Raw genomic sequence first — 15526 nt, forward strand, 5'->3', positions numbered from 1 at the left:
TTTTCTCTGGAAAAAAGGCGCTTGCGAGGGGACATGATTACACTTTACAAGTACATTAGAGGACATTATAGACAAATGGCAGGGGACCTTTTTACCCATAAAGTGGATCACCGTACCAGAGGCCACCCCTTTAGACTAGAAGAAAAGAACTTTCATTTGAAGCAACGTAGAGGGTTCTTCACAGTCAGGACAGTGAGGTTGTGGAATGCACTGCCGGGTGATGTTGTGATGGCTGATTCAGTTAATGCCTTTAAGAATGGCTTGGATGATTTTTTGGACAGACATAATATCAAAGGCTATTGTGATACTAAACTCTATAGTTAGTATAGGTATGGGTATATAGAATTTTAATTAAAAGTAGGGAGGGGTGTGTGTATGGATGCTGGGTTTTCATTTGGAGGGGTTGAACTTGATGGACTGTCTTTTTTCAACCCAATTTAACTAACTATGTAACTATGCAAGTTGGAGTGATATCACCCCCTCCCTTCCCCCCCCCCCCAGCAGCCAAACAAAAGAACAATGGGAAGGTAACCAGATAAAGCTCCCTAACACAAGATAACAGCTACTTGGTAGATCTAAGAACAACACTCAATAGTAAAAACCCATGTCCCAATGAGACTCCTTCAGTTACATTGAGAAGGAAAAACAGCAGCCTGCCAGAAAGCATTTCTCTCCTAAAGTGCAGGCACAAGTCACATGACCAGGGGCAGCTGGGAAATTGACAAAATGTCTACCCCATGTCAGATTTCAAAATTGAATATAAAAAAATCTGTTTGCTTTTTTCAGAAATAGATTTCAGTGCAGAATTCTGCTGGAGTTAGCACTATTAACTGAAAAAAACATGTTTTCCGATGACAGGATCCCTTTAAGGTAAAGTATTCAAGTAAAGTGTGTAATGTGCAATTTTAGGAAGATAGTGGGAGCCTAATGTGTGGCTACAGTCTTGGTGTAGGAAGAAATGATTTGGATTCCTACAGCACTGAGCAAATTTGTCCTATATATAGTCATGATGGATTGCGCCTCATTGGAAGGTGAATGCTGAACTAAAAGAGGCAGGAATTGGTATTCTAATTATCAACCTTCCCTTTTAACTGAAACCTTCCATACATTTCGTTTGGACTTTCTCCATATAGTTAAGAGGTAAAAAATACATCAACCTATTTATTGAAATCATGTTGAACAAGGGGGTATACTATGCCTTTAATTAATGTATCTGTCTATTTGCATCATAATTTTATTAGTGTGCTTTTTTCCTACAAAAAAATCAACAAAAAATATAATAAAGTATTTAAACTAGTTATGCTTACTTATGTCAATTGTTCGAGAAAGGTTCCTCTAGGTATGATGTGATACAATAAAATATATTCACTCTTCTAAGGATAATCTCTTAGGGATAAGAATAATAATGCAAACTACTATAGCGGTTAGCAAGGCGTATATTTTCTCTTTGAGTATCAACAACACTGCATTTCACATTGAGTCCTGGACAATTCTATACATATATACATTAAAAAAAACACACGCAAAAATTGTTTTCTGTGGCTCTTCAACAAAGGAATATGAAACAGTTGTACTGTAGTGACTGAAATGTTGGACTCTGCATGTGATTAAATGACCATTCTTATTAATTTGTCGATGACCCACAGAATGCAACAATTTTTTGCTTGTGTGTGTATACAGTATATACAGTCATACGAAAAATTTTGGGAACCCCTTTCAGCCTGCATAATAATTTACTCCACTTTAAACAAAAAAGATAACAGTGGTATGTCTTTCATTTCCCATGAACATCTGAGTACTGGGGTGTTTTCTGAACAAAGATTTTTAGTGAAGCAGTATTCAGTTGTATGAAATTCAATCAAATGTTAAAACTGGCTGTGCAAAAATTTGTAATTTTGCTAATTTGAATGCATGTAACTGCTCAATACTGATTACTGGCAACACCAAATTGGTTGGATTAGCTCGGTAAACCTTGAAATTCATAGCCAGGTGTGTCCAATCATGAGAATAGTTACAGGGTGTACAGTAAGGTGGCCAATTGCAAGGTGTGCTTCTTTTTGACTCTCCTCTGAAGAGTGACAGCATGGGATCCTCAAAGCAACTCTCAAAATATCTATCTCTCAAAAAGATTGTTCAGTATCATGGTTTAGGGGAAGTCTACAAAAAGCTATCTCAGAGAGTTAAACTGTCACTTTCAACTGTAAGGAATATATTCAGGAAATGGAAGGCAACAGACACAGTTGCTGTAAAACCCAGATCTGGCAGACCAAGAAAAATACAGGAGCAGCATATGTGAATGATTGTGAGAATGGTTACAGACAACCTAAAGATCACCTCCAAAGACCTGCAAGAACATTTTGCTGCAGATGGTGTATCTGTACATCGTTCTACAATTGAGTGCAATTTGCACATCTGTATGGCAAGGTGATGCGAAAGAAGCACTTTCTGCACTCACACCACAAACAGTGGAATGTCTTTCATTTCCCAGGAACAGCGGAGAACTGGGGTTTTCTCTGAACAAAGAAAGATTTTTAGTGAAGCAGTATTCAGTTGTATGAAATAAAATCAAATGTAACAAACTGGCTGTGCAAAAATGTGGGTACCCTTGTAATTTTGCTAATTTCAATGCATGTAACTCCTCACTACTGATTACTGGCAACACCAAATTGGTTGGCTTAGCTTGTTAAGCCTTGAACTTCATAGGCAGGTGTGTATAATCATGAGAAAAAGTACAGTATTCACAGTACGGTGGCCAATTGCAAGTTGTGCTTCTTTTTGACTCTCCTCTGAAGAGAAGGCATAGAGGAGGGGCAGGCAATATTTGATTGACAGCTGAGATTTTTAAATGAGTTTACAACAGCTATGAATGCTTTAATTAAAAAAAAAGAATTTGGGTTTCTTGTTTAATTTGAAATGGACTTTTATTATACAGCCATTTATGTCTGGGTCCCCTTTAAATGCAAAAATTCTCGTGTTTATTAAAGCAAAAAAGTTAACATTTTGGCTAGCTTTAACTTTAAGTCTTGTGAGAGCAATCCTCTGTCTACATCATTGGTTGAGCTTTCAAAGTAGCAACTTCCTTTTAATATATAACATGCCTTATGGAAACAGTAGTATTTCAGCAGTGACAGTTTATTGGATTAACAGAAAATATGCACCATAACAAAATTAGACAGGTGCATTAATTTGGGCACCCCAACAGAGATATTACATCAATACTTAGTTGAGCCTACTTTTGCAAATGTAACAGCCTCTAGATGCCTCCTACAGCCTTTGATGAGTGCCTGAATTTTGGATGGTGGTATGTTTGACCATTCATCCATAAAAATCTCTCCAGTTCAGTTTAATTTGATGGCTGCCAAGCATGGACAGCTGCTTCAAATCATCCCATAGATTTTCGATGATATGCAATTTAGGGGACTGTGACGGCCATTCCAGAATATTTTACTTCTCCCCCTGTATAAATGCCTTTGTAGATTTCGAATTGTGTTAATGGTCATTGTCTTGTTGAAATATCCAACCCCTGCTTAACTAACTTTGTGACTGATGCTTGAATATTATCCTGAAGAATTTGTTGTCATTGGGTTGAAATCATCCGACCCTCGACTTTAATAAGGGCCCCAGTCCCTGAACTAGCCACACAGCCCCACAGCATGATGGAACCTTCATCAAATTTGACAGTAGGTAGCAGTTGTTTTTCTTGGAATGCAGTGTTCTTCTTACGCCATGCAAAGCGCTTTTTGTTATGACCAAATAACTACATTTTTGTCTCATCAGTCCAAAGCACTTTGTTTCAAAATGACTGTGGCTTGTCTAAATGGGCTTTTGCATATAAAAAGCAACGGTTTGTAGCGTGACTGCAGAAAGGGCTTCTTTCTCATTACCCTGCCATACAAATGTTCTTGTGAAAACCGTGATGAATTGTAAAGCGATTTACAGATACACCATCTGCAGCAAGATATTCTTGCAGGTCTTTGGAGATGATCTTTGGATTGTAACCATTCTCACAACCCTCCGCATTTGCCTCTCCTGTATTTTTTTCTGTGCCTGCAGCCTTCTATTTCCTGATTACATTCCTTACAATTGAAACTGACAGTTTAAACCTCTGAGATAGCTTTTTGTAGCCTTCCCCTAAACCATTATACTGAACAATCTTTGTTTTCAGATCTTTTAAGAGTTGCTTTGAGAGGAGAGCCAAACAGAAGCACAACTTGCAATATATATACATATATATACATATACACACACACACAACAAGTAAGGCTGCACTTCATTTAAAAATATGCCCAGGTGCTAGAGTTCAAAATCATAAATCATCCAAAAATAAACAAAAGGATTAAACTTATATTTCAGTCCTCCCAAAGACCTTTCTTAACATTACATTATAACAAGTAAAACAAGCTTATGACATTGCACCATAACCACTTTAGAAAAGTTAACAGAGAATAACAGTAGTTAATAGGAAAAAGCAAGAGACTGCGTGATTTAAACCTGTAACACATTGGGTTTTTCTCGCTGCTAGATGTACAATAGTATATTTATTTCTAATTCTTAGTTTGTTTGCATTTTATTACATATATTCTAGCACATGAGGATCTCAAGATCTTTATTTTCAATGGTTTTTATTAACATTTTTATAAGTACAAGGTGGATAGCAAAGTTCGAAATATACATTGTTATTTCAGGCAATCCATTTGAGAAGAGGGGAAAGGAGAATACAGAATAGAGCAAGAGATGCAAAACCTTCCTTTTTTTCTTGAATATCTTTGATAAACATTGTAAAAAACAGCTGAAGGCTTACAAAAAGAAAATGTAGAACTCGTGGTAACATTCTTGCACCCAGCAGGATTTCATCCACAGAGGTCTCTTTATGGTTAACATGCAGTACAAGTGTGGTGCTGAACCTTTGCTTATGTGTCTGTAGTTACATCTTTTGTGCACGCTTTGACTAGAATGAGCAATCCCATTACACAGCATATTAATTGTAATTCCAGCAACGTTATTTATTAACTGTATAAAATGTGGCAAATAGAGTGTGGGTCAGATATCAAGAACATTAAAAGAATGCAAGACAGTCCCGATTTTGACAGCTCAGCCCGCAGTTTCTCTTGGAGACTCGCAGCTTAAAGGGCAATGCATCTTTATTAGCAAAACTATTATAAAACATAAAACATTGCCCTGAAACTCCCAGAAATGTGATCAAACGTTCCATAACCTGCCAAATTTAGTAAAATGGACATGGTATTTAGGGGGTGTGGCGATACAATGGGCATAGTCAAGCAAAATTTGCTGGGCTACATGCACCAGATCTTGTTTTGTTGCTCTTTCCATTTTTGAAACGCTGGGAGGTATGCATACGTGAACAAATGTTAAATTCAAGATGGAATAAGGGAACATGTCTGAAGAATTTATGCAATGTAGGTATATATTCTGTATACCATGTGTGCTTTGTTCACCCTATGATTGAGTGACCACTGCACGCTTAAGGGTATTACTTATAATAAAGTTTGCAGTTCTTTTAATTTGTCCTTTCATAAGATCTTTGAATGCCTGCGGTAATGTTCTCTGTCATGAATTCCCTCCTCAAGCTGTAGGTCTGGCGGATGTGCACCCAGACCCCATAAAATGACTGGTAAGCTCTTTGTCTATTTTGATCACACACTGCAAAGCTTTTTTGTGATTTAATTAATTTGTCTTCCACCATGAACCATTGTCCAGTATTAAAAGAATTAAATGGGACAAATCTGGCAAGTTGTGTTTTCACTCTAAACTGAACCCTTTAAACATAGCACTGCTGCTATGGATCCTTACGATGGGTAATGGGCAGTCGGAACACGGTACCGCATCGACGAACAGATGCGGCCGCGATTCAACAGGATTTTTAGTCTTGTCCAATCGACATCTGGCCTACTTTTGCCTAGATAGCCATCAGGAAAGCCCGTCGGAGGGCCCCATACATGGGCCAATAAGCTGCCGACTTGGTCTGTCGGCAGCTTTTATTGGCCCGTGTATGGCCACCTTAAGACTTTTATTTTGCAAACCTCATCCCTTTATGTGTGTGTGTGTGTCTAGGTGGCCATTACACATATGGGCATTGCTAGGGTTAATTTATACTTAGTGGATATGACCCTTACCCCCCGGGCCAAAGGCACTAATATTACTAGTAACAGCAAGCTTCTGTTTTAAATTCCACCATGCATACTACTGACTGGCTGAGGTGGTCAGGCAAATTATCAGGTATTGCTTATAAAATAAATATTATGCATCGAGCAGCTGAGAAAATGTGATGTGTCGCTTGCTGCTGCTTAGTAGTTACTGTTATTCTAACTCTTATTAAACTCCTATATTGGTTCTGGTTTCCATTGCACTTGTCATACGCTCCTAATACTCTCCTTGGATTCTTTTGCTCAGACATTTATTCAGTTATGTTCCTACTTTTATATTGTTACATTTTCACCAACAAGTAATGATGATACATTTGAAACAAACACATAGGACTTATTAATGCTCCTTTTGTTCAGCACGAAGTTGGATATTCATTCAGTATACTAAAATGTTGGTTTAATGATGTACTTTAACATTTTTCTTAAAGGAGAAGGAAAGGTTAATTGCCATTTTCAGGTCGTAGGGTAAATGACTTGAAACCTTTTCCAACATTTTGGAAAAAAAATGTAGGGTTATTGTGTTAGAGTACTAGTTAATGATGGTTAAGAATTACTTATTGTTAGGATCTAGTTTAAAAAAAGAAGCATATGGCTGTTAATAAAGCAGGCATTGCAAGAAGCTATAGAATTAGGAGTTATTATCTAATGCTTCTGTTTGCAACAAAAAGACAGCAGCTATACTACAGAAATATATATCATAATTATTGGCCAACTGCAAATAATCTGCCAACTGGTAATAAAGCTGAATGTACGCTTATAGGTGAATACACTACAAAACTAGTAAAACTGCAGAAGATACAGGCATATAGGAGAATCTGCTATAAAATAAAAGAAAAACATAGGTTCTGACCACTAGCGAGAACAGACAACAATAATGGGAATGACTGAATAGAGGATGGTGGTATTAGTATCCATCTATATTTATATACATTTAGTCATACATATTTACAATATAAAGTATAGTACATACAGAAACCTATATTGGATTACCTATTGATAACACTTATCTGTTTAAATAAACTTGATGATTTTAAATTTTGCATTAGATAGACCCACCATCGTCTACACAGCTCAAAAACTAAAAAAATAAGGAGCAACTGGCTTTTCAGTTCCTGGGACAAGCTAAACAAAGCCAACAACAAAAGGCACAAGATCATGAACAATTTAACTAGAAAGAAGAAGTAGTTCAGTGTTGGATAAAATCCAGGACAAGGGCGGCTACAAGTAAGAAAACAATATTAGATAATGGAAAGAAAAAAAGTAAAGGATTGTATTTTAAAGAAAAGGGGCAAGAGAGGAGAAAGTAAGGATCATACTTAAGAGAACACAAAAAAACAGCTGGCAGATGTAGGCTGACATTTCTGAGGATGGTTTAGTACAAGAATTTGGGTAAATAGCAGTCTCACTTTAAACCTATGTGCTGCAAGTTTCTGATCAAGCTGAGAAACCTGCATCCTATACTGATTAATATGTAACCTTCAAACGAAAAATTTTACCATGCATACAAAGGCACTTAAGAGGGTCATAATGTTGTCTAAAGAATCACATACACTGATGGAAAATTTCCATGAAAGAAAAAAAGTGTTCATTAAACGGGCAATAAACATTCATGTTAAATAATAATAACAATGCTGCATTAAATGATTTTCACCTACTGCTTTTGTTTAGCACAATTGTGGGAGGAGATTACCATGAGTAAATCCCCTGCATAATTAAATATAAGCCTAACACTAGCAGTTATTAGGAGATAGGAGGGAGCTCTTTATGTTCCCAGGTAGAGGTGAGGGTAAAGCCAAACAATAATATATTTGTGCTTTACAAATAAAAACAGGTAGAACATTTGGTTTAACAGAAGTTTCCTTTACAGTATTTGTTGAAGGTGTATATTGCCCTTTTTAAAAACACTAAAGGCTGATCCACCTACAAGTATTTCCAAACCCTAAAATGCTCATCATCAAGCACTATAATAAGGTTCTTATAAAACCTTGGATTCGCAAGAGAGCAAGGGTCCTCTCTTACTCACTAATGTTGCCTGTTTGTTGGAGCTGAGTTGTCATGGCAATCACCAGCGACTTGGAAATGCAAGTACCGATGCAAAGAAATAGCAGACTGTGCTACTTCCTTTTTTCCAGATTCCATTTAAAACATGGATAATATTTTGGAGCTTTGTCAATAATAGGCAATTTCCATTTCTCATATCTGAAAGTATGACATTCCTTGCTGCTACTTGGAAGAACCACCACTTGTGTTTGGTATAGAATGCTGCATGTCTCTTAAAGGAATTTTTTCTACAATTATATATGGGTGGGAATAAAAATTAATATAAATATTTATAATCCACTAGGTTTTTGTTAATGAGGAGGTTAGTTATAAGGTAGTTTATGTTACTTCTACTGTTTGGCCATAAATTGGTTAGTAGTATATGCAAAGCATGCATTTCAAAGCTGTTAGAATTAGTTAAGGAAGGTAAACTAGTCTCAGCTGTGTCTGCAATATAATCACCAACTTACCAAAGGTCTCTGAGTGTTAAAAAAAAGAATGGAACAAAGGAAGAAAAAACATGTTTAGCAATTCTCTGTTCAAACAAATGGATAACTACTACAGAAAATGTGAAATTTCACAATTCAGAGACTTGTATAAGAATGTCTTAGAACACAACACATATGTGCACATCTCCCTGAACAATATTAAATGCCATCCTATCAATTCACATTCTAATATTTCTCTAAAGGTATTTAGATTTATTCAACATATCATGAAATAATGCAGATTCATGGATATTCAATGAATAAAAAAAAATGTGTTTCAAGCTATGACAAACAATTATATGGCTCAGTACAGCAGAAATAAGGACTTTCTGCAAGTACATTTGGTTTTCCGTATTTTACTTTTCTAAAATATTAATTTTCATCCCTATCATTTTTCCCAATAGCAGGGCAGTAAGCCAGTTTGCTGTCTAACTATTTGTTAGATATTTGACTGACATCAGAGAAATATAAAAAACAAATGTATCAATTCTAACAGGTAACTAGCAAAGCTTAGGAAGCATGCTCAGTAGGGGATCAACTAATGTATCAAATTTTAATAGTTTAGGGCTATAGCAGATGGCATGTTTTGTTACCTGCACCAAATCTCCAATGCGGGCTAAAAATGGCCAAAATTGCAGGATTGAAGGTAAATCACTGCTGGTAAAACCTATACATTGCATAGTAGGAAGGTGGTTTTCCACCAGTAAGTTACACTGATCCCAGCAGGCAATGTGCCTACACATTTTTTTGATCCAACTGTAGCAAAATTCCAAATGCTAGGTCAATGTCCCTAGAAGCCAAGACACTGGCAAAAAAGAAACATGTACAGAACTATATATAGAGCAGTGGATGTGATCTATTTGGATTTTGAAAAATCATTTGATACAGTGCAGAAAAATGACTGCTTTCTAAACTGAGGACTGTTTGCACATGGATAGGAAACGGTCTACAGGATCCGGTACAGAGAGTTGTTTTTAAAGGGGTTGTTTACATACCAAAACTTTTTTCAGCTGAGTTGTTTTCAGATTGTTCGCCACAAGGACTTTTTTCAATTACTTTCTGTCTTTTATTTATTTACAGTTTTTCCAAATTGGAAGTTTAAAGGAGACAAAATGATGCAAAAAGAAAAACGTTTTGAAAGCATTTTACCTCCTAAAAATGTCATTATATCAGAGCTGCAGAAAGATCTTTACTGGTCAGAAGCTAGGCTGAAATGAGGCTTGGGAGTGTCTCTTCAATCTTCCACAGGAAGTGGTCAAAGCATTGACTGACAGGCTGTACTCTGCAGGGATCCCTCCCCTCCCACCCTCTGTCCTGTGTATTTCCAGCCTGCACATAGTTGTCTTATGCTGCTGCCTCATCATTCACTTATAACAATATACCTTACATGCTCAACATGTACATGCCCAACTTGACATAATCTATTGTCCATAATGCATTGTTATAAACTATGCAATTCTCTGCCTCTATCACATTATAAAAGTTATACAAGCACTGTGCAGGGAGTTTCAAGGGAATAAATGCAGCAGTTCTGGGACAATTTATGACCAGGTACTGGGAGTTGCAAGGGAAAAAATGCAGCTGTTGTTGTGGAACAGATTATGGTCAGGCACAGGGAGTTGCAAGGGAATACACACAGCAATTTATGTTTAGATGTAGGTAGTTGCTAGGGAATAAATTCCTGCAGTTATGGGACAATTTATGATCAGGTGCAGGGAGTTGCAATGGAATAAATGCAGCTGTTCTGAAACAATTTATGATCAGGTGCAGGGAGTTGCAAGGGAATAAATGCATCTGATGTTCTGGAATTGTATAGCATATAATAACAAATGCGGGGAGTTACAAAGGAAAACCCAAAAGATGTTGATTGCTTTTTGTATACAACATAATACTGTGTAGAAAAGGGCTATGGTATTTACACGGACTCATTGATACACATTGCCCCTAGAAAATAATAAAATACTTTTAGTAGCAGTTTATGTTTTATTTATACAGCAGTTTGCTTTTCTTTTTTCCCCAGTCATAGCAGGACAGGGGAGAGGAACAAGCAGTGAAGGGAGGGGGGGAGGCGGATAGACATGAACAGGGCAGAGAGGGAGAGAAAAGAAAACAGTGCAGGGAGGGGGTTAAATGAACAGGGCAGAGAATGAGAAAAAATAACATTGCAGGGAGGGGGTTAAGGGAACAGGGCAGAGAGGGAAAGAAATGAACAGACTGTTATCTCTCCTACTTAATGTAATTGAATCAGTCTCAGTGGGACTTGGCTTTTACTATTGAGTGCTGTTCTTACAGTATATGTACCAGGCAGCTGTTATCTTGTGTTAGGGAGCTGCTGGAGGGGGAAAGGGAGGGGTTATATCACTCCAACTTGCAGTACAGCAGTAAAGAGTGACTGATGTTTATCAGAGCACAAGTCACATGACTGGGGCAGCTGAGAAACTGACAATATGTCTTGCCCTATGTCAGATTTCAAAATTAAATATATAAAAAATCTGTTTGCTCTTTTGAAAATGTATTAACTGATGCATTTTGAAAAAAACATGTTTTCCCATGACAGTATCCCTTTAACTTGTTAATTAAACTTAAGGGAAGGTATTGTAAGTTTCAGTTTTTGCAGATGACACAAACTATGCAGCCCAATTAATTCCATCCAGGATGTGGCATCCTTGCAGCAGGATCTAGACAAACTGGCAATCTGGGAGGCCAACTGGCAGATGAGATTTAATGCTGATAAATGTAAAGCCATGCACTTGAGAATTAAACATATGCAAGCCACTTATACCCTTAATGGGATTGCACTAGGCAAAGTCATAATGGAAAATAATGCCAGTCAGCAGCTTCAAAGGCAAACAAGGTCTTGAGCTGTATTAAAAGGGGAGGAGGGGGTTATTCTTCCCTCCATGCAGATTCTGAACAGCCGAGTTCACAGCAGCCATCTTCTTCTCTTCGGTAATCTTTGGAATGAGACCGGTGTAGCGGCCCATGCACAGTTGGAGCAATTTCCTGTTTTGCGAAAACTGCACATGCGCTGAAACTCACAAAGATTGCTCATTACGAAGACTACCGAAGTGGCTGAAGGTGGCTGCCATGAACGCGCTTTACAGAATCTTAAATTTACAGAATTTACATTTTTTTTTATATAGCACAGTCTGGAGGGAACTATTTATCAACATTTGCATTTGTGTATGTCATTTATCTCATTTATAAAAAAAAAATGTATGTGTATGCTTATTTACTAAAAAAGCCAAATACAAAACAATCTATTTAATAATTTGAATACCTCTAATTAGTACTCATTTTCACTGGATCCAAAAATTTGAAAACTTGTACTGAGGAAATGTAAATTTGCCATAGACTGCTCCCATTGACTTTACATGAACTCAGCAGCTTTTAAATGCCAACATTCTACATACATTTTTCAGGCTTAATAAATATCATACATTGGAGTTTTTGAAAGCATAATTCAAAGAACTTAAAAATCTCAACCATTTCTAAGATAATGACCTGAAAATGGGTTGTTTCTCTCAGTGGTAAGTCCAGGTATATGTACCTAGGTCACTCACCCATTCTACCACTTGAATGCACAGACAACCTGCAGAACGTAGGGCAATAAATTAATTAAATTGTACTACACATGAGAATGTAAATTCATTTGCATCCCTCTCCTTCTACATTTCTGATGGAAATGCTACAGGATATTTAGTGCTGCTTCTTTTAAGGTTTTCATTGCACTAATGATAACCTTTCACTTTCCAACATATAATTGAGAAGTATATTATGACTTACTGATGCTTATTGTCTGTGTTCTTTCTTGAATATGAAAGGTTTACTTGTGCCTTAGTGCATGTAACATGTTTTATCCATGCCTGGGCTTTGTTTAGTACTACACAGATATTGCTAGTACAAAATACTCCATTTAATTTAATAAAACATGTGAGGGCCCTGACAAATTCCTGCTTTCCCACATCCATTGGCGTTGCTTCATGTAATTTACCACAGGCAACAGGGCATGGCTTTATGCCAGTGATCCCCAATATGTTGCTCACCAACCCCTTTACTCAAGATAACGCTTCTTCAACCTTTGCAACCAACTCATTTTTAGCTTTTTCCAGGAGAGATTCAGTAAAGTATTTACAATATAATTAATAGTTTACTTATTTTCAGTCTGAGAAGGGACATCCTTACCTTACATGAATCTAAAGAGAACATAATTTTCTAATTGGACCAGTGTTGTTAGTGGAATACCGCAGGGCTCCTTGCTTTTCAACTTGTTTATTAATGACCTGGAGGTGGGCATTGAAAGTACTGTTTCTATTTTTGCAGATGATACTAAATTGTCCAGAACTATAGGTTCCATGCAGGATGCTGCCACTTTGCAGAGTGATTTGTCTAAACTGGAAAACTGGGCAGCAAACTGGAAAATGAGGTTCAATGTTGATAACACGTTGTCTAATTCTGGGCAGTGTCATTCTGTGGCTACTAAAGCAAATAAAGTTCTGTCTTGCATAAAAAAGGGCATTAACTCAAGGGATGAAAACATAATTATGCCTCTTTATAGGTCCCTGGTAAGGCCTCATCTGGAGTATGCAGTTCAGTTTTGGACTCCAATCCTTAAGAGGGATATAAATGAGCTGGAGAGAGTGCAGAGACGTGCAACTAAATTGGTTAGAGGGACAGAAGACAAATTATGAGGGTAGACTGTCAAGGTTGGGGTTGTTTTCTCTGGAAAAAAGGCGCTTGCGAGGGGACATGATTACACTTTACAAGTACATTAGAGGACATTATAGACAAATGGCGGGGGACCTTTTTACCCATAAAGTGGAACACCGTACCAGAGGCCACCCCTTTAGACTAGAAGAAAAGAACTTTCATTTGAAGCAACGTAGGGGGTTCTTCACAGTCAGGACAGTGAGGTTGTGGAATGCACTGCCGGGTGATGTTGTGATGGCTGATTCAGTTAATGCCTTTAAGAATGGCTTGGATGATTTTTTGGACAGACATAATATCCAAGGCTATTCTGATACTAAGCTCTATAGTTAGTATAGGTATGGGTATATAGAATTTAATTAAAAGTAGGGATGGGTGTATGTATGGATGCTGGGTTTTCATTTGGAGGGGTTGAACTTGATGGACTTTGTCTTTTTTCAACCCAATTTAACTATGTAACTATGTAACTATGTAACTATCTGTCATTTACTTGTACCTTTTTATAACCTTCCTAAAATTGCATTGCATTGAAAAAGTCATCTATACAAAAGAGTAGACTTGAGCTAAATATGATATTTCATACCTGAAATACTTTCAGTGTGAGCTAGTTATAATATCCTAAACAGATATTCCATTTACAACAAAAATGTTATACCTGGCACACCAAAGCAATTTTACTTTAAAGATTTCTAGGTCACAGAAACTTTTATGTACTTCAACTGCTTACCTACAAAGTATAATTGTTGCTCATACTCTAAAGCAGAATCTAAAGCAGAATCAGTCCTATATATGTTAAGGTACCCCTCCAGGTCTATACTCCCTATATCGCTCTGCTACTTCATTTTTAAAGACTAATAAAGTTTGCCACCAGGTTTCACTAGCCTAGCTGGCAAATCCCCAGCTAGGGCTGTTATTACAATTTTATTGTCAATACACTTGCCAGTAAACTTGTCACTCTTCCAAGTGTTCTATCCCCACACATCTAACACACAGCTCCAAATCCATCCACCTATGGCCCCAAATAAGCCCACCTCCCACCTGAATGCACCCATTCCCGGTCCTTATGATGTCAACAGGCACCCTCTTGTAGCTAAGAAAAGTTGTTCCAATAAAGGTAGCAACCCTAATGGTACTGGCATATAAGGTTATTTGTCACCTAAGAATGCCTTCCCGTTGCCTAAGCTTTAAATAGAGGCATGTAAAACACATTATTTGTGGTGATTAGGTTTAATCGAGATGTTCCCATGAATAAGCTTCGGATTGCTGCAAGTAATGTGTTTTTCTTTATTTACTTTGCGTTCTGAAGCTTAGGCAAGAGGAACTCATTTTCAGGAGTTATGTGTGCCAGTACGATAAAAACTAACCCTCTCAGTTTCTCATTTAATTTACTTCTCTATATCAATTTTCTGTAAAACCTGTGACTAAAATCACTCTATTAAATGTCATGATTATTTATGTTACCTGATCGTAGCTGTTTTATTCTCCCGTTACTGCTGGCAGGATCAACTGGAAGAAAGTCTTTAAACCAAGTTATTTCAGGATCAGGGTTCCCACTTGCAGCACACAGCATGGTGGCTGTTCTTGTACGTTCAACAACCTTCAACTGAGGCCCCATATCAATGTTTGGAAAACCAGAAGGGAGCTGATCCTCTGTTAAAGAAAGAAATAAATTATGTAGATCAGATTTCTAAATTAAAACAGGTTGCAGCTCCTACAACACTTTTTTTTTTTTTTTACACAAAATGGCGCACCCACAGTTATACTGAAATTTAGATGTTGTTTAGTATTTTTGGTATTACTATAGTTAGTATTTTTATTTATTATCTATATTTGTTATCTATGTGAAGTTGAAACACGTAGCATTGTTTTTGAGAGTAAACATTATTCACATCAGTTCCTGCCCAGTGGAGCTTAAAGTCTTCACCACATTCACACACAGTAGTTAAATTTTATCAGAAATCTGTCTGTATGTTTTTGGAGCAAAGGTAGAAACTGGTGTACCCAGAGGAAACCCACACAGACATAGGGAGAACACCAACACTCTTTTGCAGATAGGGTAATTGCTACCTAAACAAAGATTTCAAAATCTTCCCTTTCGGATAAAATGAAAAAGGCTATAGGACTACA

At 37.1% G+C, this 15526-nt stretch overlaps 1 protein-coding gene across 22 annotated transcripts in view; it reads right to left on the bottom strand.

Annotated features, from left to right (window-relative positions):
• The window catches only part of LOC108711853 (receptor-type tyrosine-protein phosphatase S), a 554677-nt gene that overhangs the window by 307781 nt on the left and 231370 nt on the right, over positions 1–15526 (bottom strand). For 15 of the 22 annotated variants that reach the window (XM_041560819.1, XM_041560807.1, XM_041560795.1 and 12 more), the window contains exon 7: positions 14861–15049. In XM_041560819.1, the coding sequence (XP_041416753.1) occupies positions 14861–15049 (189 nt within the window). Of the gene's footprint in view, positions 1–8674; positions 8684–14860; positions 15050–15526 lie in introns of all 22 variants that reach the window. The other 7 variants (XM_041560777.1, XM_041560762.1, XM_041560744.1 and 4 more) reach the window with 1 other exon arrangement.

Source organism: Xenopus laevis, chromosome 1L (assembly GCF_017654675.1).
Source record: "Xenopus laevis strain J_2021 chromosome 1L, Xenopus_laevis_v10.1, whole genome shotgun sequence".
Classification (NCBI taxonomy): domain Eukaryota; kingdom Metazoa; phylum Chordata; class Amphibia; order Anura; family Pipidae; genus Xenopus; species Xenopus laevis.